The 24598-nt window shown below is 38.9% G+C and overlaps 1 protein-coding gene across 3 annotated transcripts in view; it reads right to left on the reverse strand.

The window, feature by feature from the left end:
- TMEM132D (transmembrane protein 132D) overlaps nt 1-24056 on the reverse strand; it is a 251181-nt gene extending 227125 nt beyond the window's left edge. The window contains exon 1 of one of the 3 annotated variants that reach the window (XM_066978891.1): nt 23232-24056. In XM_066978891.1, coding sequence (XP_066834992.1) covers nt 23232-23310 — 79 coding nt within the window. In that variant the 5' untranslated portion in view covers nt 23311-24056. The remainder of the gene's footprint in view (nt 1-23231) is intronic. The other 2 variants (XM_048051138.2, XM_013173401.3) reach the window with 2 other exon arrangements.
- Nucleotides 24057-24598: the final 542 nt, after the last annotated feature.

The following is a 24598-nucleotide window of genomic DNA, read 5'->3' on the forward strand; positions in this document are numbered from 1 at the left end:
TTTCATTCTTAGGACACGTTAATGTCACAGTAACTCTTCAGTTTTCTGAGAGCAATGGAGCTTAAATTTTTTGATAAATAAACACTAAGCAGGAATCGCTCTTGTTGTAATTGGAGAAAGTTAATTTCCTTGTTATAAGCTACCTGTATTTTAAACTGTCTGCTACCTGGTACAGATATTTATTTCATAAATTGATACATCCCCTCAATTTATTTATTTTTTTAAAGTTATCTGCCTTTTTTTTTTTTAAATGAGTAATAAATAACATGACTAAGATATTTTTCCCCAAGTATGGTTTTCATAGTCTCTTTTTTGATACAGTGTAAAGGTGAAAATACAAAACAGGGAATTCAAATGCAAAGTCTTCTTAAGGTCATTTTTAAAGCCAGAAACAAAACAGATGTCATCTTTTAAAGAAAAGATCCTAGAAAGGCTTTGCATATAAGGAAATAAAACCAGGGAAAGAACATGTATCAAATGCATGTGCTCTGAAAGGAGAAGTGATTCTAATTAGAAAGTTTCTCCTCCTGTTAAAATCAAAGGGAATAAATTCTGTTTCCTGTTAAAGCAAAGTAAATCCATAGTAATTCTACAGAAACTGCTCCACCTTTACATCAAGGTAAGAGACTGCTGAATTTAGTCAGGGTTCTTTGAAAATCAGATGAAAAATATGCTCCACAAGTCCTACCTACACACACAGCATCCCATTTTATAAAAGGTTTGTCCTGTGTTTTCATCAGTAGAGGATGATGACATGGGTTAAAATACAATTCATATATTGTTAATAAGACTTCAGAAGTGCCTGGTTCATTAAATCCTTGCAGAACGCCCTGGTGCACTCGAGGGGTGAAAGCAGACTGTGACACAGATTGGAATATTAAACCTGGACAGCATTCAGATTTTGGATTTAGGCAAATCAAAAGCATATGCAGAATTTCTTTTTAAGGGGTCCTTCTTTTCTCCCCATTTACTTAATTGTCTGAAGCATAAATGCTAGAAAATTTGTCTTCTACCCATACGTAAGTGGTCTGTAACTTCACAGCAAACTTGGAATATTTTGTCCTGAGAAACATGAAACATGCACAGAATGGTCTCATGCCACCTGCAAATGAGAAAGTCAAGTAAAATTTACAGTTCAGAGAGGCAAAACTCCAAAAGCGTTGGGAAAGGCTAATTTAATACATCTGTCATATACAATTACACAGTCAACTGTAATCCAAAACATCTATTTTTTTTTCCTCTTCAAACATAAAAGAGGCAATTGCCTGGGCTCGGAATTAAACATCTGTTTCACAAAACAAAGATATTAACCTCCAAGGTTTTTATGAACCAATAAAATTTGATCATTCAGCACTGCTCAGTAACAGTTGCTTTCTCCATTACACAGATTGCTACAGCTGATTCCTGAACATAAACCATTACAGTGATTGGATATTTAAAGGTAGTGGGTGGGCTGCTATTAATACAAGGATGCAGACGCTTCTTTTACTAATACAATATATTTATTTTAAAAGGTTTTGCTGCTGTTTCTGTGGATGGGATACATGGATTAAACTAAGTATTTATACATGACAGATTCAAGTACAGTGAAAGAGAAAGACAACAAGTAGCCTTACATTTTTAAAAAATCAAGTTTAATTCATGTTAACCTCAAGATGTTTAAATCAGATAACAATTATTTGTTTTAATTCTTATACATCCTTTGTACATCCAAGCCAGTCATCAATAAAATAGGAAGCAGTCCAAACTTCTGAGACTTCTATTCTTTCAAGTAAACCTTCAAGTTTTTGAAAAATAAAATACAGAATCCATACTTAATGGATTTTAGCCAGGCTTTTCAGCAGCAAAAAGAACAGTAAATTTCTTAAGAGCAATCCAAACTCTGACCTAGGAGTTAATTCAAAGTGTAAATTTAAAGTGATTGACTGGCATCTGGAACAGAAGCCAGTCTACCCAAGCTGTGCCAGTTTACTTTTCACACCTGGTTGTGTTTTTGTTTTTTTTTTTAGTCTGTCTGAGATACTGCATTTTGAACTGTGTCATTGTAGTTGCAGAACTGGAATTCTCCTGATTTAAGAATGTTAGGAAAAAAATGAAATACATAATTCAGTTACACTTGTTTAGTCTTGGGACGTATTAGGCCACAAGGAATTTGTTTTCATAAGCAATCATCAGAAAAAGAAAGCTTTCCCTGGAGGCTTTAACTAAAAGGCATGCAGCACCTTAGACAATGTTTCCACTGATTGCCAAGCTGTCCAAACAAACAAAGATTTGACAGTAAGAGCACACATTCAGCTTCTCAACTTTTCAGAAATCACATGAACATAGAGTTACACAATGCCAAAGGACACAAGCATTGCAAATTGCCCTGCAATGTGAATGGATCAGCTCCAAACCCATACACCTAGGAACAGTATTTCTGTAGTCTAAACTGGTTTGTCATGGAGTTCAGTGTGAATTTTGAAACCTGATAAGATAACCTGCAGAAAAGTAGTCTAACCCAACAGAGTAGGATTCTGGAAACTCTGTACTCTACACCCAAATCTCTCCTTTCTTTTCAACAAAGCATGATGCCTTTTTCAGCCTCATTTTCCTCATCAGCAAAATTCCTTCATAAGGTGGTTTGAAGCCACCTGATCAAAAGCACAAAATAAAAGAGTTATTTTGTTCCATTTAACTGTAAATTTTTGGAATTAAATTTCCTCTCTTACATTGGCATAACTGAAAAGTAATTCCAGTAAAAGGTGTGTTTCCTTTTTCTATCACGGTACCAAAACGAGGGACTGGAATGGCTTCAGCTGGGTGACATTTTAGACTCCTCATGGGCATCTTCTAACATAAGAGACAAGCAACTAACTGGAGCGAACAGCACACAGGAAATCCTGAGAACAGCTGCATTTTCTCCTGAATATCTTTTCCTCATCAAAAAAGAAGCAAGGTATTTGATCCAAATATGAACTCTTTCATCAGGAAAAATTATAAAGCAGGCCTGCAGAAAGTCTGTGTGTTTTAATAGGAACATTAGATGGTTTCCTTCTCAAGTCCTCCTAAGCAAAATTATCAAAAGGTTACAACTCCGGGCTAAATTCTCTTGAGAAGAAAAATAAATCTACCAAAATAGTTACAGACACACCCCATGGATTAAAGGTTGTATAAAAAGCCAATGGGTGAGAAATACCTCTTTTCCTCCTATCCCTCCACAATACTATCTAATTAGATTGAATGCCTTTTTATTTCATTCAGTATAGAGAATTTCTGAAATCCCAGTTTAATCAAGCCTGAGTCCTACTGTTCCTCTGAGGCCCCATTTTCTTCAAAGCCATAAACTTCAGCCAAGGTTGTGCTAATTTTGCACTTCTTTTTCTGAATTAATAATAATCAAATTCTAATAGTATGCCATTGTCTCACATACTCTTTATTAAAACACTTATTCTGTGATTTTTAATATTCTGTTTTAAGCTAAGACCTCTCATATATTACTGAAAAAAGAAGACATTTGGAATAGGTGGACACTATGAGGATGTTGCAGAAGACATCAGAAGCTAGAAGTGTAGTTTAATGCAGTAATCTATTGTATCCAACCACAAGCAGGCGTTAAAGAAATGTTGGTTTTTGGTGCTGGTTTTGGTGCTGGTTTTTTGTTCGGTTTTGTTTGTTTTTGTAAGAATGAAATACTAGATATCGTGCAGAGTAGCTTAGCGTTAAGCTCTCAATGCCAGACAACATTAAACCACACACAACTGCATTAATATACTGTGAAGACACTACAAGACACTACAAAGGTGTTACATCATATTCCAAAACCAATAGCTACATGAATTGCTCTCAGCATTATTTTCTTTCTGTCCCCCCCAAAGAAATAAAAATAAATAGGAGGTCTTTGGCATGATAACTATGGGTTTGCTTAGACAAGCAGCCTCCCAAGGAGAATTGCCTCTGAACAATATACCCACTAGATATTCAAAGGGAGCCTACAAGGGAAATAGCTATTGAATTATTCCGGTGTTTTAAATCATGTCTCAGTAGCTAAGTTCTCTGAAATGGTATATAATCAGTTCACCTGCTTGCAGCTTCTAAGCACATATTAAAAACATAGGAGACTAGATTTCTTAGTAAGAGAATTTTAGATTTTTCTAAAAACTGCAAGTTTGGTCAGATTTGAAACAAGCCCAACTTAATAGAATGCTCTGAATTTCCTTGTAAGAAAGCAAAATGAGGAAAACCAAGCACCACTCTATTCCTGGGATCGTCAACCTATGGAAAGTGGAAAACCTGATCTAATCAGAAGTAGATATTGTGATATTAACCAACTCTGAAGCAGCATAATAATAATTTTAGGAAGCAGATATGGACTGTATCATGCATGTGAGAAGCATAAAAGCTTTATTTGGGAATAAGAAAAGACATCATCTTGCACGATATCAGTAAGTTGTTTAATCCTGAGAAAGGAGAGTGTTATTCAATTCTACAATCAATGAAAGCCTAAAGAACAAGTCAATCAATGGGAGTCTGCTTGGAAAGGACATCAGAACTTGCTGATTTTCAGTCCCTTCGAGCTGCTTCACAGAAACCACACAAACAGAGGGCTGATGTGGCATTGATGCTGCTTCCCACCCTCCTGTCCACTGAAACTTCTAATCCTTTAATCCAGTCTCATCCTTTCTAATACTAAACTCCCTCTGTAGACATGGCTTCCACCATTTTTCCTAGGATTTCATTTATTTATTCAGAATATCACTGATATTGCTGTTTGGACATGTTTTCTACCATTTCAGGGTAAGACACTTGTTAAAATGCCTGGCATTTGTCTTTAAGAACTTTAAAGGGATATAGTGTATTCCACTGTTTCATTTTAAGTTTTTTTCCCCGCATACCGGAAACATGAAGTGTGGTGCCAAGCCGAGGGGTACAGGACATAAAGGAATCCATAGCTCTCTACCAAAGTCAATAAATACAAGCAAAAGGCATACTATTACAAACAACCTCTTGCGAGCAACAGGAATAACATGAATATGTAACATAAAACATAATAGGGATACAAGCTGAGGCCTCAAAATTTAAATGGTTGTGGACATTATTACCTTCCAGACTAACAATCAACAGCTGTGAGTGGAGAGGTTTTGATTAGCATTCACAAGAAAATATGCGTGTTATAATAAAAGCCCTAGCTGGTGGGTAGAGCCATTCCTTCAGATAGACGGCATGAGCAGCCCAGTGAACAGACCTCTACACACCGCACACACGAGCTGTTTGCACACAGTTGATCGGTGCAGTTTTGTAGATGATGCTAAGGCAGCTGCCTCACAGTCCCCTGATCATAGCTCATTAGGTTCCTCATAGACTTGAGAAAACACTGCACCTTATAAAGTTAGCAGACTAATGGCTAATGCACTTTCCCATCTATTCTTTATTGAATTCATGCTGTTCATTTATTGCTCCACCTTTTCCAAAACAGGGAACAGCTTGCAGCATCAGCAGAGCATTGTGTCGTAGCTTATGACAGGACTGAGCTTACAAATTAAGACGATACAGATGCTGCAGATGATAGCTGTTGTGCAAAAGCTAAACAAGTCTTCGGGTATTATATCTGTAAAAACATTTACTTAAATTTTTTTTATATAAATAAAAACAGTATTATTGTCCCATGTTATTCATTATTCTACTATCGTTTTTCATCCAAATATGAGAAGCCAGTTTCTACCATCCTGAACATTTTGGAGGGGGTTCCTGTTGAGTAAAACTTCGCAAAGTGTGCCTAATGATGACTGAATCTGTCCTTAATACAGCAAAACGTTTTAAGGGGATTTTTTTTTCTTTTTTGGCTAGTTCTAGCAGAAGAGATGGACTTAACCAAAAGAGAACATGGGTGTGTAACTTCATATGACATCTCAGAATCATCTCAGAGACAATGCACATATCTGACTTTATTTTTACCCACTACAACGCATTATTCAAGAGTAAGGGAAGGAAGAAGTCTTGGTCATGCTGAAGTCAACGACTGAATTTGAAGAGCTAGGAATTTTATCTCACGTATTACTCTCTGCATAAGAAAACTTGAAACTAGCACGTGTCTTCAGAAGGTCATCCGAAGACATCAGGAAAGTCACCAAAACCTTTGGAAAGTCATCCTATATTTAAATTTTATACAGGGCTGTTAGTGTTACAGAAAAGTTTTGGTAAGGCACTAGAGAAGTTAAAGGACTTTGTAGTAAAAAACACTAGCTGTAGTACAAAGTCCTTTTGTCAGTTCAAATCTTTCAGCAAAATCTGAATCTTAGCTCTAACATCAAAAAAAGGGGATAGCTGTAAATCCACTTTAAGACAGTTTTAAAACAATCTTAATTTCTGTATTTTGTACACTAGGTGTTTGGAGCAAATCATGGACTTTAAGGTATTAGTGACTGCTCTGAGAGTGGCTTTGAATTTCAAGACAGATTTTAAACTGCTGGCAAAATATATCAGTGAAATTGAATGTATAGAGTGGAACAGAAAATCTGAATTAAAAAACAAAAGATATTGTTATTTAGAATGAAAACAAAAGAATAATTTCAATGCTTCTGCTGTTTTCATATACTAGCACCCCAGTGTACTATCTGCTTTTTGTCTCCTATTTTAGGTGTTTAAAATCTGTATGAGAAGGTGGTTTATAAATCTTGAACAGCTCACTGCAGTTCTTAAACATCAACCTAAAGAGACAAATACAAAATAAATATATTTTTTTAAAAAATAAACATTAAAAAAAGTCAAAAACTGAGTCAAAAACTGTTTAAATAAAACTATTAGGTATGATATCACTCCCTTCTCTAAACAGAAGGGATGAGAATCAAAATTTAAAAGATCACTTCATCAACCTTTGGCACAATATTAATAGTTCTTAATACCAAATCAGTATCCTTAAAACCTAGCCAAGATTCCGTCCACTGAGCTGGGAATTGTGCTAAAGTTTTCAAAAGATTCAGGACCTAGATTTTCTAGGGCTCTGCTCCCTCAATTAGCATGGGAGGGTTCCCAAGCATTCAGCATTCACCATTTCCCACTGTGACATTTCTGGACAGACTTTCAAGAAAGCACACATCACAACGTTGAGACTAACTGAAAATCTCACTACTCATTTTGGTGTCTAAATTAAAAGCCAAATGTTTCTGCAAATTCAGCTTTCATCTACAGAATGAAGAAATATAAACTCCAAACAGATGTACTTGTGCAATTACTTTTTTATCTTAAAAGAAAAATGCCAATCAAAATAAGAACAACAAATAACTCAACAATTCAATAAATATTATATACTTCCATGTTTTACTTTCATTACATGGAAACAAAAGAGATTTTAATTAAAAAGGTGGCTACCATAAGCAAGAACTGGAACAAAAAAGGCCTTGAGCAGTTCTTTTGAGGACTTTACAATGTCTGACAATTTCAATCTATATCTATTGGGTATCTTTCTGCCCATAGAGATCACGATTAGCCAGTAAACTTGCCCTTTCAATTCACTCAAAGCTGCTACTTCAATCTATTCCATCTGTGCTCTCTGAACCTTTCATTTCCAATAGGTTCAGACTAATTCAGAACAGGCAGGGAGGCTGACAAGTTCTACCTTTCTTTCATATCCTCAGGGCTACATGCTGACATCTTAAAAAGAATTTAGAAATAAATATAATGCTACTTCTTTCACACAACAAAATTATTTATTTGAATTCCATCAAGGAAGCACACAGGTATAATTAGGAATTGGTGCATGACTCAGCCATTTGCCCCCATGCTGGTTTAACCATTCCACTGTAATAAAACGAAACACTCTTGTGATCTTACAGATTTTGACCTAAAACTGGATGCCTTAAGAATCAAGATGGACATCATTTTAAAAAATTGCAACTCCAATGCAGATTAGTTAGCATTTGTAACAGTCCTTGTATCTTGATACACACAAACTATAGCCATGGTACTTGTAAGAGATTTACAATTCCCAGATGGCATTTGTCTACCGGCATGTACATTCTGGCAGTGGAAGAGAAAACGGGGGTCGGAAACAGGAAGCCTATGCAAGATATGATGAGCCATTAAGACTTACCAATTTAGTCACAGCACTAGTTCATAAGGATAGAAAAAAAACAAGCGAGTAAGAACTGGGAACTGCCTGGGTGATAGGCAGATGTGAGAGATCTCATACAATAGTAGTCTGTAATGCTCAGTACAGAACGGAAAGCCAGAAAGAAAATGCTAGGCTGGCCTAGGTCCATGATTATGAAAGGGGGATGCTCAGCTTTTTGGAAGCTGTTGAAACAGCAGCCACTGGTGGTAACTGAAAATGTCCACAGCTATGTGACAGGCTAGGAAATAAAGTCCAAGTTTCTTCCTGGAAACTCTTGTGTGATTTTCAATATCATACTGCAGTCATCATTGCTATGGACTCAGCTACTCAGATTTAGTTTGGCTGGACAAAGAATATAAAGATGTTTCCAAAATCTTTCAACTTGCTCATCAAATCACTCAGCATACAGGTATGTAGTGTCCATATCAGGTTGGAGTATTATAGCTGAGCCAAACTATAAAGATTAGTGATCTCCACCACATTATCATCATCTGTGGGAGTCTTCCTCACCCTAAAAATTTAACTAAGCAATGAAAACAAATTTACTGAGGGAGAACCAGGGTTGATAGTATTTTTCTTATTGATCATCATATTTTTATCCAACTTGAGTTGGCTTTACATTGGTCATCATGAAATATTACTATTAGACTATTATTTTTTTTTTAAGTGTTTCTGATTTATAGATGGAATGGGATGTTGCTTTGGTAAGGCCAATCAGCCAAAAATGGCAGTCATAAGTATTTAAGTGGTCACTGTCGAACTTTTTTCCATTTTGACTGATTTCCATGCCATGCCACTCCAAAGGGCTTGTACATCTGATTTCTGCAATCATGATTTTTCTACAAAGAAATGAGAATGAAAAGGCCTGGGAACAATTACTGAAGGTGCAGTTTGATACTACATACACAAAACATAATTTAAGGCTATTGGCCAAAGAAGCCATTCTGCTTCTTTACCACTGTCAGCCACAGATTCCTTAGTTTTCGTTTATCTCAGGTGTGCTGAGGATGTGGCCTCAGGGTGAGGTGATTCACAATCCCATATCTGCTGGAAAGCTTTTCTTTTCAGTAGGTTAGTTTTCCATCAGATCAGGGAGCTCAACTACCTCATTTTGCAACTGCAGGGACTATTGGACTTGGTGTCTGAAAAAAAAAAATAGCACACATAAATGAGGGAAAAAAAGGTTTTCAGCTGGATCAGTCAGCTCTCTGCATGGGTCTCTGCACTCAACTGCATAAGTGCCAAAGCAACATAAGAGAGAAAGAAGAACTGCAGCAATCCCAACTGAGGCTGACTTAGGTTACTAAGGAGCCACACCATCCATGATCATTTTCAGATTTAGATTAGAAATAAGCAGTTACAAATTTTCTGACTCTTACAGCTTTGTATCAAATACATTTTTGTGTCCACCATCTAGATTTAAGCAAATAAAATTCAACACAAAATATGGAAAAACACTATTGTTCAGCTACTGTGCCAGCACTATACCTGAAGAATACATCATTTAAATTCTAAGTCTGTTATAACCATTCCCCACAGCCAAATTATAAAGTTTCTGCACATTTCTCCTGCAAATCTGGACCTTGACTCCAAAAGACTTATTGTTTCTTTCTGTGTTTTCACAGCATTTAGCACAGTTTTCATTGCAGTACAAAATACCGCCTCATTTCATTATTTCTTTCTCTTAAGTTGCATGGTATCTATAGTACCACAAAATGCATTTCTCTCTTACCAGCACATTTGATGACTAGTTTTCCAGGGCAGAAGGCAAGGTCTATTTGCAAGAGCTGTGCAATCTATTTCAATTGAGAAGGAAACAAAAACCATTTCAATATCACCTTTTGCCAGCAGGTCAAGGAAGGATGCTGAGGGTATTTGCTAAGTATGAGAGCTTCCATTATACAAAGGAAGGAATGCTGAGAAAATCCCTTTGCTACTGGAAAAAAAGGTGAGAATTAAGAAGCTCACACGAATGAAAAAACATTTCACTGCAAAAACAAAAGGAGCTCTTTTCAACCACTGAATATAAAGAAATAAGTGAGCATCAGTTATTTAATTTTCCTTTCAGGTGGGTGAGAAAGTACAAACCATCTGACATGAAATAATTATGAAAACAAGCAGAAATACACCTTGGCTCTTTGTGACATGAGATTGTTTCATACCATAAATCAATCTTGATTTTGCCTATCTATAATAATCTGATGTTGCAATATTTGTTTTAATCTGAAACTGAAGTTAAAATTTCAGTTGTCTCCCACCAGGGATGTTCCACTGGTTTAAAAATTCCAAAACATTTCACTTGTTTTGGTGAAAAGGACAAGCTCCTTTCCCAGTTTTTCAGTATAAGACTGCATAGTAGACACAATAGCTTAAATGCCTGATTCCCCATTGCCCTGTATCAGCTAAGCTCTTTAGCCAAAATACACCGACAAGCAACATTTAAAGTGATTTGGGGAACCACCTCAGAAAAACAGCTCTGATCCCTGGACGTTTTGTGTAGAGTGGATTGTGTCCTCTTAGCTATCCTACCAAACTGTAGGATTGCCCTCACTTTAGTTAAAGCACTTTGAACTATCTATAAATAGCTAGATCTATACAGATATACAGATAGATCTATACAGATAGATAGCTATCTTACTAAACTGTAAAGTTATATAAGATAAGGTCAAATGTGTGTGTTATCTGCCACTAGGCTATGGTATGGGTATGTGGCAGGGGAGTGAGGACATTAGACCACCTGGGACCGTTGGTGATGGGCATTCTCTGTCCATACACTACCTGCCTGAAGCTGGTCACAGAGCCCATGAAGCAGATACTCTGATTTTCTTTATTATCCATTCTTCACAATCCCATTCTTCACTACCAGTTCTTACTCTACAGCAACGAATACAGAGTCTGCAGAGTAGAATACACAGTCTGCTCTTTTTCGTTTTGTCATCTTCCAATTTTTATACATTTCTTCATGCTTGCCCTCAATCTTAAATTTCTGGGCTCCCAGCCTAGCTTTCCAATTATTTTCTGAAAACCCCTACAGGTCAGTACTGCAAGTTCAATGTCATCTCAAAATCTAAGATTATAGCGTGTTCTCCATGATTCCTTCTGTTCATTTCAGTGCTAAAAACAAGACTTGGATTTGCAGTTGGAAGGAAAGCAGTAATAGCACTGATTACTGGAAGGAAGGAGGCAAGAGAAATTGCAAGAACTATGGAGGAATTCATTTCCTGAATGTCTGAGAAACATTTGTTCAGTCATTGGAGAAGAAAATGAAGTGGCACCAGTAAGTAGCATTTGCACAAGACCAGCTGGATTTAGACCAGGACAAAACAGAATATAGAATATAGACTAGTTCAAAGGGACCTAGAGAGTTTAATAAGCCCAACTGCCTGATCACTTAAGGGCTAACCAGAAGTTAAACATGTTATTAAGGGCATTATCCAAATGCCTCTCAAAAACTGACATGCACGGGGCATCATCCACCTCCCTATGAAGTCTGTTGCAGTGTTTGACCACCCTAATGGTAAAGATTTTTTCCTACTATCTAGTCTGAACCTCCCCGGCAAGCTTTGTGCCATTCCTGCACATCCTATCACTGATTACCAGGGAGAAGAGACCAGAATCTCCCTCTCAATTTCCCCTCCTCAGGAAGCTGTAAGGAGCAATAAGGTCACCTCTTAGCATCCTTTCCTCCAGACTAGGCGAACCAAGTAGATGAATTAAATAAACTAAAAGATTTGCTATTCCTAAAACAGATGCCAAACAAGTATAGAACATAAACTGCTACAATAATGCCATAGAATCCATAAAAGATTCTGATAGTGCCTGTCTGTCAGGAAAAAAAAATAAAACAAGCGTGAGAATGCAATTTTTCTAAGACAAAAAGATCAAACTAGCAGAAAACATTTGCAAAAAGCCAAAAGACCATACCAAAGAAGTTGAGGGAACAGCACAGAGTCACCACAGGTATGAAGACCAGGATACCAGCTAATTTCCGCTTGCGAACACAAAGAACATAGTTACTAGGAAGAAATGATGGGCTTTAGCACTCCACAGAACGAACCAGAACACTAGAACAGCCCTGTTACACCAAATAAGACCCTATAATACTTTTTGCATTTGTTGTGGAATCTTAATTTGCCCCCTGACCTTCACCGTCTCCCAACAGCCCTCGAGACAGAAGATGTAGGCCTTAAGGACTTAGGGTTTGACAGAGCTGATTACCTGAGAGACTGTCATATGACCTGCAGCAACAGCTAAAATCATCTGAGGTCTGAGTGCTCCTCCCTGCACCCAAAGGCAATTATTATCAGCACATCCCTGTGAGGGATCTTCAGTTTTGAACTCAGTGTTCCTGATTTAGACTTCCAAAGCCTAGATTTGTTAGCACTGCAAATATGTTGCCAAATTCATCGCTCTCTTCTAAAGCTGCTGAAAAGAGAACAGTTGAAAAGAATCTCTTCATGAACCATCCTTTTTATTATTATTGATGCAATTTGATTACTTGATGAGAACCTATAATGCAAAGATACTTTAAACATCATGACTATAAATACCATGAGAAAGGGCTACTATATATAGTATTCTCCGCTTATAAGCATTTCGTTTTTTTTCAGGGTCTGATCCAAAACCCATGCATAATTTTTGTAAGAACAGATGAAGGAATGAAAGGAGCATGTGACTGCATAGAAATGGAAAGAAAACAAACAAATAAGTGCTTCAGCAGGGATCATTGTACCATTACTCTGATCTATTGCTACTCAGATAAAGAGTCTAAATAAATAGGCAAGAAAAGAGAGGTGATTGCTGATATATGTATTTTAAACTACTGTGGCAGAAAAAGCAGGGAACGTTTACAGCAATATCCAAAGTTATGATAGGACAAAGGGGGAAAAAAAAACTAGCAGCAGCCTCAAACAACTGTGTAGGGATCACAGATCTTAGGTATTTACCTTAGTTAGCATTTCATAACAAAATATTAACAAAGCAAAGAAAAACAAGCACTGAGACAGGACTCAAAATATCAGCCTGCTAGCTAGTGTTTGGGAAATACCATTTTGATTCTCAAGGGGATTCATAGTGATATTTGCTATATACTTTTTCTAACCGAGATTTCATCCATTAAATTTAGTATGAATTCTGGACCTCAGGAAGCTGTTTGATTTCAAAAGGCAGCAAGTCCAAAGAAATCTACAGGGTGCAAACACAAGAACATACAGGGAACCTGCACTTCGGTGTGTTATTGCTAAGATGGTCCACAAGCTTTCAACCAAACTAGCCAGAAAAGAAACAAAAAAAAAAAAGAAAAAAAAAAAGAAAAACTGGAGACAGCAAAGATTCATGTAATTCAAAATTTTCATTAACATAGCTCTGACATTGACCATTCCTTATTAAATGGCCATTGGAACTGTTGCCAATTTTCTGAGTAGTAGTACAACCATATGCATATTCCACAGGTTAAAAATGCTAAATTCCCTTTTTTGATAAAAGGTTCCAAAGCTAATGACTGTCATGAATGTCTTTTATGGTTTTTATCTGAAGGCATTGCTCATCTCACAGTCTACTAAAAAACTGCCTTAACCTCATGGCCTATTCACTCCAAACAAAATACCATGGAAGATTGTTCTTTTTGGGGACCTCAGCATCAGTTATTCTCTAGTAAGTGGGCAGTTAGAAATAGAGGTTCAAATATCTTGTATTGACTCCTTACACAGATCTACAAACCAGCAGTAGTGCTGCACGGGGGTGGGGGCATGGAAAAAACAAAAGAAACACATGCTTCAGAAGGAAACCTTCATCCTGGCTGGAGGTCAAAATCTATGTAATTAAGAAAAAAGAACTTCAGTACTGAAGAACGGGTTTGTCCCTGATTCTGTGTTCTCAACAAGTCAGCTCAGAAGTTCAGAAGAATACAGTCATTTTGCCAGTTTCAATTTTCATGTCCTATCAATAACAGAAGACTAGCCAACAGTTCCTTTCACAAGTTCACCAGCACTACCCAGTATGCTTGCAACTTACAGACATGAAGGAGCTTAAAATAAACACCAAAGACATGAAGGGGTAGAGGAAGAATGAAACATTTCTAACATCTGCATTACCTACCAGAAAAAAAAAAATCATTTTAAGTAATTTGTTGCATTATTAATATAGATGTTCAAAGTCAGGTGTGTTTCTTTAATAGTTTAGTAACATGGATGGTAACAAGGAAATATAAAATCATCTTTATGACATCTTTTTATAAGGAGCTCACTTTCCTGTATCATCACTGTCTGAAAAGGTTTAGATAGTTTATTAATTGTAACATCAATGGATAGGATTTAGTTAAGCTCTTCAAATTTTTTATTCACACAGATGCTTTCTTCTCATCTTCATTTCTTCCCTTACCGTACTCTTATTCTTTATTCTAACAGACCTCTGAATTCTTAATATTGTCCAGTGACCAGGGCAATCAGAATGCTGTGTTCCCATTTCTAACAGCCTAACTCTAACCAGTAATTAACTACTTGTAACATGATAAAATGTACAGCCTCATCTGAGGAGAGGAGCAAACGCTATGCAAGCAGCATTAAACAGGTCCTTCTATGAAGAACTTGCATTCTGAGAAAAAAAAAAAAAGATTAAAAGGAAAAGATAGAGCAGAGAACTGGCCAGCAAACACCCTGACTCCTGAATCACCATGGTGAACCACTACATTCCCCAGCTTTCATTAAAAGAAAAATAGAGAATTCCAACAAGGTGATATGATTGCATTTCTGTAAACAGATGATAATACCTGACTTTAAAAAAAAAAAGGAGGAGGGTAGTTGGGGGGGAACGGGACAAGAAATAATGCTTTATAAGGTCATTAAAAAAATATCACTATCGCAAGACCATTCTATCAGTCATTTTCCTATTTTAAAGTCTATCAAATAGAGATATTTCTGCCTCCAGAATATCAAACAGTATGTAATCCTCAATTCTGTTGGAGAAGCCAATGTTCAGGGATAGATTTTCTGAAGAGATTTTGTTTATTTTTTAAAAATAGGGAGCATGCTGTCAGGGCTGTAGTACAGCCTGGCTCAGTGGAAACCCATTAAAACCACTTTAGTGGGCAGATGGTGTCAAAGAGTCAGAAGTATGTAACAGAATCCTACTGTGCACAAGTGTTCAGTATGCAAGAAATCATCTCTTATCAGACAACTGCTGCAGGGGACACAGTCAACCACAAAGGAGAGAGCAGAGCACAGCTGAAGTCATGATCCCTTTACAATTTTTTGCCCAATAACATGTACAAGGATATGGAATAAAAGAACTTTAACAGATAAACCCTTAGTAAACAAGGGAACAATCTATGGAGAGCATCATATCAACGTCTAAAAAACAATACCTTGCTTTTGTTAATGACAGAAGATGTAACAGCTCTTTGTCACTGACAGGAATACCACAACTCACAAAGACTAAGATTTTGAAAAGTGTCCATTAAATCTTGGATTCCCATCTTTTCACACCCCAATTTACAGGATTGCTGAGCCATTAGTATTTCAGCAGGATGTCTAAGAATGGGGACAAAGAAACTCTCTGGAGACATTTGGGAGAAGTGGGCTTGTCATGAGTCTGGCTGACAAAGTTCAGTTGGTCACAAATCGGATGCCCACACATCTAGTGGACACATGGGCAGGTTAGCAGACATTTCTTTTGCAGATGTTCCTTTTCTATTCTCTTCTATAGAAGCTAGGCCAAGTTTTTCTAATGTTTTCACATGAGCCAAATTCTGTAGGTGAGCTTAATTCCCAAAGTACCTAACTCCTATGATCTGAGTTTAAGAGATCCAAAACCAAGTGACATGGTGACAGTTAGTGTAAACAGGACAGAGCAGTGAAAATTCTAATAGTATTCATCCTATGCTGTTTACAGAGTAATCAAGTGTGAATAACATTCAAATCCCCACTGTTTCCTTTTCTTAAAGATTGATGGAATGAGACACCATGGCTTAGTAGAAAATTGGAGCACACGATTATCTGTTAATCCAGGATCTTTGATAAGTGCATGCATTGAAGACTAAGTGGAATTGTTACCATTGTTATATCATTAATTGGATTCATATTCAGACAGACACTCTATTGGCTGGTTATCTCTGCCAACTTTGGATTTCTCTTCTTGTGCAATGCACTGGTATAAAGTATATTGAAGACAAAATGTGTACTTCATATTTAAAGTAAGTGATGCTGGGGGCCAATAAAACTGAAGGCTCTGAGATCATTTAGCATTAGATGGAACTAAGCTCACTGATTCAGAAGCTTTGGTAGCACACAAGACATGCAGCCTCAGCTGCATGAGTATCTGGACAGCTGCCTTGCTCCACAGCCAGCATTCTGCAGACTGCCTACCTTGACAGCAAATAGACGAAAAGGCACGTTGTAAGGCATCCTGGTTCAGCTGGAGAGGACATCTGATAGTGTCTGCTTCTTAGTCTACCTCATGTAATTGTATACACCAAGAATAAAGTGTGTTGACATCCTTCCACTCTTCTGCATGGCCCTATTATTTCCTCTGCTACTTTTTTCTATGTAGCTAACTAATTTATTTCACTCTTTTTGTAGGATCTATGTTATTCAATATCCATCTTCATTCTCATGTTTTAAAGCCTACACGATCCTTTTTCCATGTGGTTTTATTTTGCTTGCTCTATCTACAAAACTGCAAATTAATGAGGCCCAATGCATTCCACCAATGAAAAGAGCTTTTTAGATTAAAGGACACCATTAGCAGAAAAGCAAATGTGTATAAAATGATATCGAATCAATTAAGGCTGGAAGAGACTTACTAACCATTACTATAGCAAATTTCTGGAACAGCTTCTGATTATCTAGATCATCTTACACAACACTGCCACTAAAGTTTTTATTTACCATCAAAAATCCAAATGACTGAACAAACCAAATCAAAGTAACTTTAAAATGGATCTAGATGGGCCTACGAGAAGATGAACTGACTACAGTAGGAGAGACCATACATCTCATAAATTTTCTGAAACATGGCAACCACCTAGGTACTTTCACTGCCAACCATTTCTATGTGGTCCGTACAAGAAACAAAAGTGCCTGCATTGTGCTGAGCAACTTGCATGGAGGCAATCGTGTGCAATATAGAAAACTCCCTCCAAAAATCTTTCTGGAAATCTTAATTAAAAAACCAGTCTGAGGGTATAAAAGCAAACAAACATTTGTGAGGACATTGGAAGCTTTTTTGGAAGTTAATTGACCCTGCAGTGCAGATGCCATGAGTGACGGGCAGACTACTCCTACCTTGCTTCACTGAACCACTGCTCAATGTTGATTTAAGTGAACCTGTGCTGGAGTGGATTAGAAACACACCATCAGTTACTGTGTCTGAATTACTGAGGCAGTACCAAACAGTTTAGAGAAATTCTTTAAATTACTACATTTAGTCTCACTACAGTGGTTTTTCCTCAAACCTTTTGAGGACAAGAGCAATCTAAATTTTTTTCTGAAAGAAATCCAGACCATCTTGCACAGTATTGTCACAAAGGTCTTTGTTTACAACCAAACAGAAATTGGGATGCACTCTGAAAGCACTGGGATGCACTCTGAAAGCACTCTTGTTACTTTTATTTCCTCCTTTTGTTCTTTTCTAGCTTGCATGCATGAGATTTCTGGCACTGGCTTCACAGCACCGCTCAGATGTTCTATGAATCACCACCGGTGTGTGGGCCACAGGCTGAAAAATACCGCACCAGAAAACTCTGTCTACACTGTGAATTAAGGCTCACTAAAAGCAGTGAAAACCCATATACTGACTGTAATGGGCTCCGGATCACACCCACTGTGGATCTATGGATGGACCTAATATCTTATATCACAGACCTGGCAGTTATATCATCCTCTCGGTCAAGTTTAAATCACACTACCAAAATGGAAAGTGGAAGCTTGCAGAGGCGCTACAAAGGTTGTGCTCTTTGGACTATGAGGACTTTGAATCCATTAGCACTGTGGGACTATCAGATTAGCACCTTACACTGGAATTAATTCTATTCAATATAAGAAGAAATCAAGGACATAAAGAAACCAGTCCTCTTTCTAGAGTTAATTTTCCCCCTGCAGAGCAGGGTGAAGTAGCCTAACATCCTCAAATATGTACCTTCAATCTACTCATAATAATTAGTGTTATCTAAATGTCTCTGAACTATTTAAAATCCACTTCATTTTGAACTGTCATTAATATTGCAGCAGGCAATATTATGAAGACTGGTGAAAATCAAGTAATTTAATGTAACACTTTATAAACCAAACCTGCAATGAATCTCAGCTGCCTCTTCAGCTTTTCTGCAATCAATCAGTCTGGAGTCATGTTTACATATCCTAGGACCAGTGATAGACTGCCACTAGACTTGGCATCCACAACCACCTCAGGAGGCTGATTTAATGCGAATGCAGTATGAAAAGTCAGATTATCTTTTGATTCTCTCTTTTATTAAATAAAAGAGATCTTTATTGAATGAAGCTGCTTTTATTAATACCTAAAACATTAGTTGGTGTCACAGAGCCTACCAGTCCCATGGAAATAATAAAAGAAAAGACAGAAGTAAAAAATGAGAGCATTACAGGGAAATATTAGAAACCAAATCACATTAAACCAGCATTGCAGCTGAAAAAACATAGGCCTAGCTGTAGAATTTTTTAGTTTAGTCTGAATTTATGATTTTTGCTGAAAGAAATTAAACCAAAACTGGGCTTCTCTCAGAAGTACACTGTGGCAAGAAACAGAATGAGCACAAAAAAAAAAAGTGTAACTCAGTTTCCCCTTCCCTCACATAATGCCTCAAAAAACAGTAAATTTAATGCAGCTGGGACAATATACAAAAACTTTGGTTTCATGGGAACAGCTTGAACCCTAAGCTAGAAAGATTTCTTTTATCTTTTGAATTTTCAAGCTAACTTTTTTGATTTCTGCACATAGACAAAGCCTAAGAGAAAAAATCTTACTGACCGTACCTGTACTTTATGTTCATCTAAGCAGTGGCCACCTGAAATCGGCACACAGTGAATTTTCTGTACATATCAACTGCACAGCAAGAGCAGCAGGTGCCTGGGTCAACAGTGTTACTTCGAGAAAAAACACGTCCCTCATCATCACCATCAAAATCTGTCAACATGAATTGAAATTCAATTCTGAACTCCTGTCTAGTCACCATCAAGAGGGAAGGGGAAAAAAAGAATACATATCTTAAATCAAATAGAATAATCTTCAATTTTAATCCCATATACAACACGATTTTCCATTCCTATGTGGTCAGCATTCCAGAGTAATGATACAAAGTAAGTAGTGCTGAAACACAGGTAGTTGCACTCCTCAGATTTTCATTTTCCATGTTTCTATTTATACTACGTTCACAGTGCACTTCAATGTCAGTGAAAGATCTACACACACACATCTTCAGAAATGGCCCACAGCACTCTGGAAGATGGAACACAACCAGGGAGCACAGCTGTCTTGTTTTTTGTACACCACTGCCAGTGGATGCACAAGTGAAATTAAAATGAGGTAATATGACTTCCTATATAGCTACAATTCACAAAGATATAATCCACTGAAATCATAACTTCATTATTTCAGCAATTACTGTGGACAGAATGACATATTCTGATAGTAAGTATCATCAGGAAATGAGTAAAACTACATAGAGAAAGCCAAAGAGAGTTTGTCCATGATGAAACAAAGCTATTCTATACTATAATATTCAATGGATAAAAAGAGGGTTCAAAGAATACTGTAACATGAATAATTTCAAAGGAAACAGTAGCAAATTAAATCCAAATATCCTCATATTTATCTCCTGTAATGCAGCCAAAGCTAAATGTTTGAGGGTTTGGTTTCTGGGAGGTTTTTTCCCCCAGCTTTCCTATAGCAAGAGACTGGCATTGCTGCAAATGGAGTATCCACAACTCTAGCCTGTGGGGAACACTCTTCAGGCTATACAAGGTAATCCTGCCTAACACATCTGCCAAGCCTCCATACTGATAAGAGCTGAGAGAAAAAGAAAATCAAAACAGCAGCTACGTGGCCTGAGATCTCCTTAGAAAGCGACTTGCAGGAAGATTTCAGCCCAGGATGACAGAGAACGTGGAACGCTCAGCAGAACACAGGCAGAAAGTCACTACAGTATTCTCTTGTTTTGTTTCTCTTAGCTTATAATTCATTTCAAATTTCTCATCTATGCATGCTTTTGTTGTTGTTTTTATTTGACAGCAAATATCCATAGTGTAAAAGGCTCCTCAGTCTTAAGTCTCACAATATACATCCAAAATTTGTTTAGCTACTTTCAGGAGATGTTCAGTTCAATACAGACTTAGGCCAAGCATGGAATCTAGTGTTCAAGTAAATATTAAGTTTTCACTCTACTCCAGAGAAGCTAATGAGAGGTTTCCATCTTAAACAAGGAACAAAATGCCCACGTTATTGTGCCTGTTGTATTAGTCTGTGTTTTCGTTAATACCACCTGGGTTTGGCTATTTTTCAGCTGAAGATTTCCAAAGAATTTTTTCACAGCTGATACCAAGTAGCAAAACACCCAGCTGACTGCCGGCAAGCACTGGCTCCCTAGGACTGAGTCAAAAAAACTCCCTGTTGAGGACAAAGCTGTAAAATGCAGCTGCCTCCTTAACTACAGTTATATAGCATTATAATCTCTCTCTCTGTACACATACATGTATACGCACACACATTTAGGCTGTACATCATTTTAAATACATAGACTATATCATCAGTGACAAATTGTTCCAATAAGAACACAAAGCTCACTATAGAAAACAACATTTTACTTCTCAAGCTGGAGCTATTTCCTCCATATATAAGATAAAAGCAAAGCAAAACCACAACAGTATTCTCAAGTCTTCAGCATTATTACCTGAAACATTTGGAAACTGTGCAGGAAGAAGGTGCGTTGCCATGGTTCTGCGTAATCAGGCACAGACCTACACACAATAGACAGCTGATTGCTGTTGCAGGTTAAAAGATTTGGTATCTCTTTAGAAAAACTTTGTCATCATGCCATAAATGAGTTTTTCTATTAGTAACAGAACGGCATCAAAGAAACATGCCCTGCAGCAGTAAACGAGTCTGATTTATATTTTTGTTTTGTTTTCATCTTCTTACAGCGATTGAGGGGGAAATCAACCTTATGCATTGCCTAGTAAATCTAAACCTACTGTAAATCTCTAGAACTCTCTGGTCTCTTCAAAGTACTAATGCATAGTAGCGCAGCTGGAGTCTGTTACTTCATATGGGGACAGACAATCACATTAAAGCTAGATATCTGTATTACCAAACAGCAGAGTCCCAGCTACCACACAGTACTGTGTGGGATGTCCGAAGTGCAAAATAAATAGCACAGAAAATGCCAGTAATTCTAACGGAATCTTGGGGAAAAGTGGGATTTAATGGGAAATATCAGATTTAATGGGACTTCATAATGCATAGAAAAATCTCACTGATCAGTCTCTATAGTATTCTTTTCAACCTGAGAGACCTCCTTTCCTTGTCTAATTTTCTGCCTATGTTTATCTTTCAAAGGAGAAGTAACATTTAAAAATAAAATCATACATGAATGTTATAATTGCTGAGCTGGCAATAAAGCAAGCACTGTACCCTGTAGGTCTTAAATGCCACTTCTACTCCAACCTTGGAATAAGCTGCAATCTCAGTCAAGCCCTCTGTTAGTGCAGCGTTAAGGCTGCAAACTGAAACACGCAAAAAAGAAAAAAAAAAAGTTAAGATTCTTACTGCATTCTTAGCCTATCCAAAGTACTGATATTGCTCATAATAAAATACATACTTTGCAGCCTAGCTGGGTAATCAAAAGCTACTGGTGTGCCATGTGAATGAAGTAATCTTTTCAACAGACTTAGACTTCCAATCCCTGCTGCTAATGCATTTCCAATTGCAACTTTAAAACCGTACTTATGTAGGCACTGCATTTAGGTAACATTTGAGGAGACTTATAATTTTGTTTCTTTCTTTCTCAACCTGTTCTAAGGAAAGAAGGAGACGTGAATTTTACATAGGGAACCGCCACAGAAAGAGACAGCTGTGTACTTTGCCTTCTGGCGGTAAACTCAATATTGGATAGAAAATAATTAGTAAAAATAACTCACTTTAGAAAAAAGTGGTGATATCTTGACGTGTGAAAGTGTTAAGAGTAATTAATACAGTTTTTAAATAGTGATCTGTCTCTAAGCAGAACTCTATCAGTATGTTTGCAAACTCATAAATTAAATGCATATGCTATTATTCCTCATGGAAGAGCAAACATGCAAGCTTTAATCTTGTTTTCCTGCCAAGATACTGCTGTTAACGTGCAATGCCTTTGCAGTACACATGTATACTTGTCCTAACTTACATTACACTGGAATGCTCATCTCAATTAAGTACTGCAAAAATACATTCACCTTTGGCTGAGGCCATCATTGAAAACTAAGTTCAAAGGAACATTTAAATAGGCACAGACGTGTGCACTGTCCTGTCCACATGCTAGTTTTCTGCTCCTTGCTGTAAGCACTCTTGAGGGCAAGATACCACTGAGGCGTCTGAAGACTTGCTGTCAGGACACTCAAACTCTATTCAGCATGCAGAATGCCAGGCACCTGTTTCAGGCTCTTATCACAGCTTTTAAACATTTCAGCAAGCACGCATTTCTCTGGTCCAGTTAAACGCTGCCAAGTCTGAGATACAGGATTTTTAATTTGACAAATTACACAGAACAGCAGAGCAGCTAACTCTGATAGCCCATACCCTGAAGATTTCAAATTTAAAGACAATAAAACCCTTTGCAATCCAAAGTTGAGTTCCCAGATCAGCTCACCACCAGCATCTACTACAGGATCAAAAATATGCTACGCAGGTAACAAACGTCTCACTAAACGGCTAGGCTGCCACAGTCAAACAAGAATAAATAAATAAATAAATCCTGCCACTGAGGATTTCCCGTCAGGGTACCTTTGTTTTTGACTAACACATGACTCCCCCCCAAGTCTTGCAGTCATGAATTGTGAGCATCAACATTCAAGACATCATAGAGAGAGGGGACAGAGGCTGTGTATGTAAAAATAAACAACAAGATGCAGTGAAACAGACAGAGGAGAGTGAGCCTTACCTTTGGAAAAAACTGCTGCCAGGCTCAAGAGGAGAGGCGACAACAGATGCCCCATATTGCTAATCCCAGAAGTGCACATCCTAGGCTTGGTGGGCAAGTTAGGGCTGAGTTTCACGCACTTTGTAGTCAAAATACAAATCGGTCAGCTGAAGAGGCTGCATTTTCAGCAAAGGTCATCTTGAGAGCGCAAAAGGCATTTCCTTCGGATAGAGGACTTACTTCTTTAGCTTCAGCCCTCCCCTCTCCTCCCTCAAAACAGACGATGCTGAAAGAAAAACCCTCTCCTCTCGGGAAAGAAACAGCAAAGCTATACGAGCGCACCCTCAGCCCCGAGCCGCAGCTGCGGGAGGCGGGCGAGCAGCCCCCTCCGCAGCCCCCCGGGGCCAGGCGCTGGGCAGGGGCCGGGGGCTCGGCGCTCACCCAGCCCGTGCCCGCATCCCGGCGCGCCCAGGGCGCCCAACTTTGCCTTTAGGCGCTGCTGCTCAGCCCGCAAAGCATCCAGGCACGGAGGCAGGGTTGTGTTGCTGTTCGCCTTTTTTTTTTTTTTTTTTCTCCTCTTTCCCCCCCCTCAAGTTCTCAGTCTCGTCATTGACTTGGTTGACTTTCCGCCAGCGGGGGGCCAGCGGCACGGCCGCGCTCACGGCTCTCGGGGCCGGCGGGGACCTGGAGCCCCAGCGGGGGCAGCGCGGCTGGAGCCCGGCCCGGGACCCGGCACCCCTGCCCCAGCCCCCCCGGCCGCCCGCCTCCGCCGGCCCCGGCCCATCCTCCGCGAGCCGCGGTTGCTGTTTGCGGCGAGGCAGAGCCTTAAGGCGGGAGGCGTCGCGAAAACCCCGAAAAGAGGAGGGAAAGGAGCAGCTAAAGAAGCGCCCCAGCCCCGCCTCGCAGCGGGCAGCCCGGCAGCCCCAATCCGCGGGCAGCGGGGCGCGGAGCGGGGCGGAGCGGGGCGGAGCGGGGCTGCCGGGCCCGGCCCCGGCTCCGGCGCCCCCCCGGTGTCCCCGCTCCCAGCCCCAGCACCGGGGGACCGGCGGGCCTGGGGGGGCCGGGAGGAGACGAGCCGCCAGGGCACGGCCACAGCCGCGCAGGAGCCGCCCGCGGTGCGGGTTCGTCCCCTGCGCCTCATCCCCCTCTGCCGAGTCCTCATCCCCTGGGGCAGGCGAATGTTGATGCCCAGCGAAACGTGCAGCCAGAACGGGGAAACAATGAAGATTTGGGAGCAGAACGTGTGATGCACGTTGCAAGAACTGCGGGGAAAACGCCTACATTTGCTCTAAGTGGTGCTCAAAAGAAAGTGCTGGGAGGTAGCTGCCCTGAGGTTTCCCATTGCAGCGGGTGTGAGTGCCAGAACCATTCAGCTAGCCCAAACCTTC

Source organism: Anser cygnoides, chromosome 17 (genome assembly GCF_040182565.1).
Source record: "Anser cygnoides isolate HZ-2024a breed goose chromosome 17, Taihu_goose_T2T_genome, whole genome shotgun sequence".
Taxonomy (NCBI): Eukaryota; Metazoa; Chordata; class Aves; order Anseriformes; family Anatidae; genus Anser; species Anser cygnoides.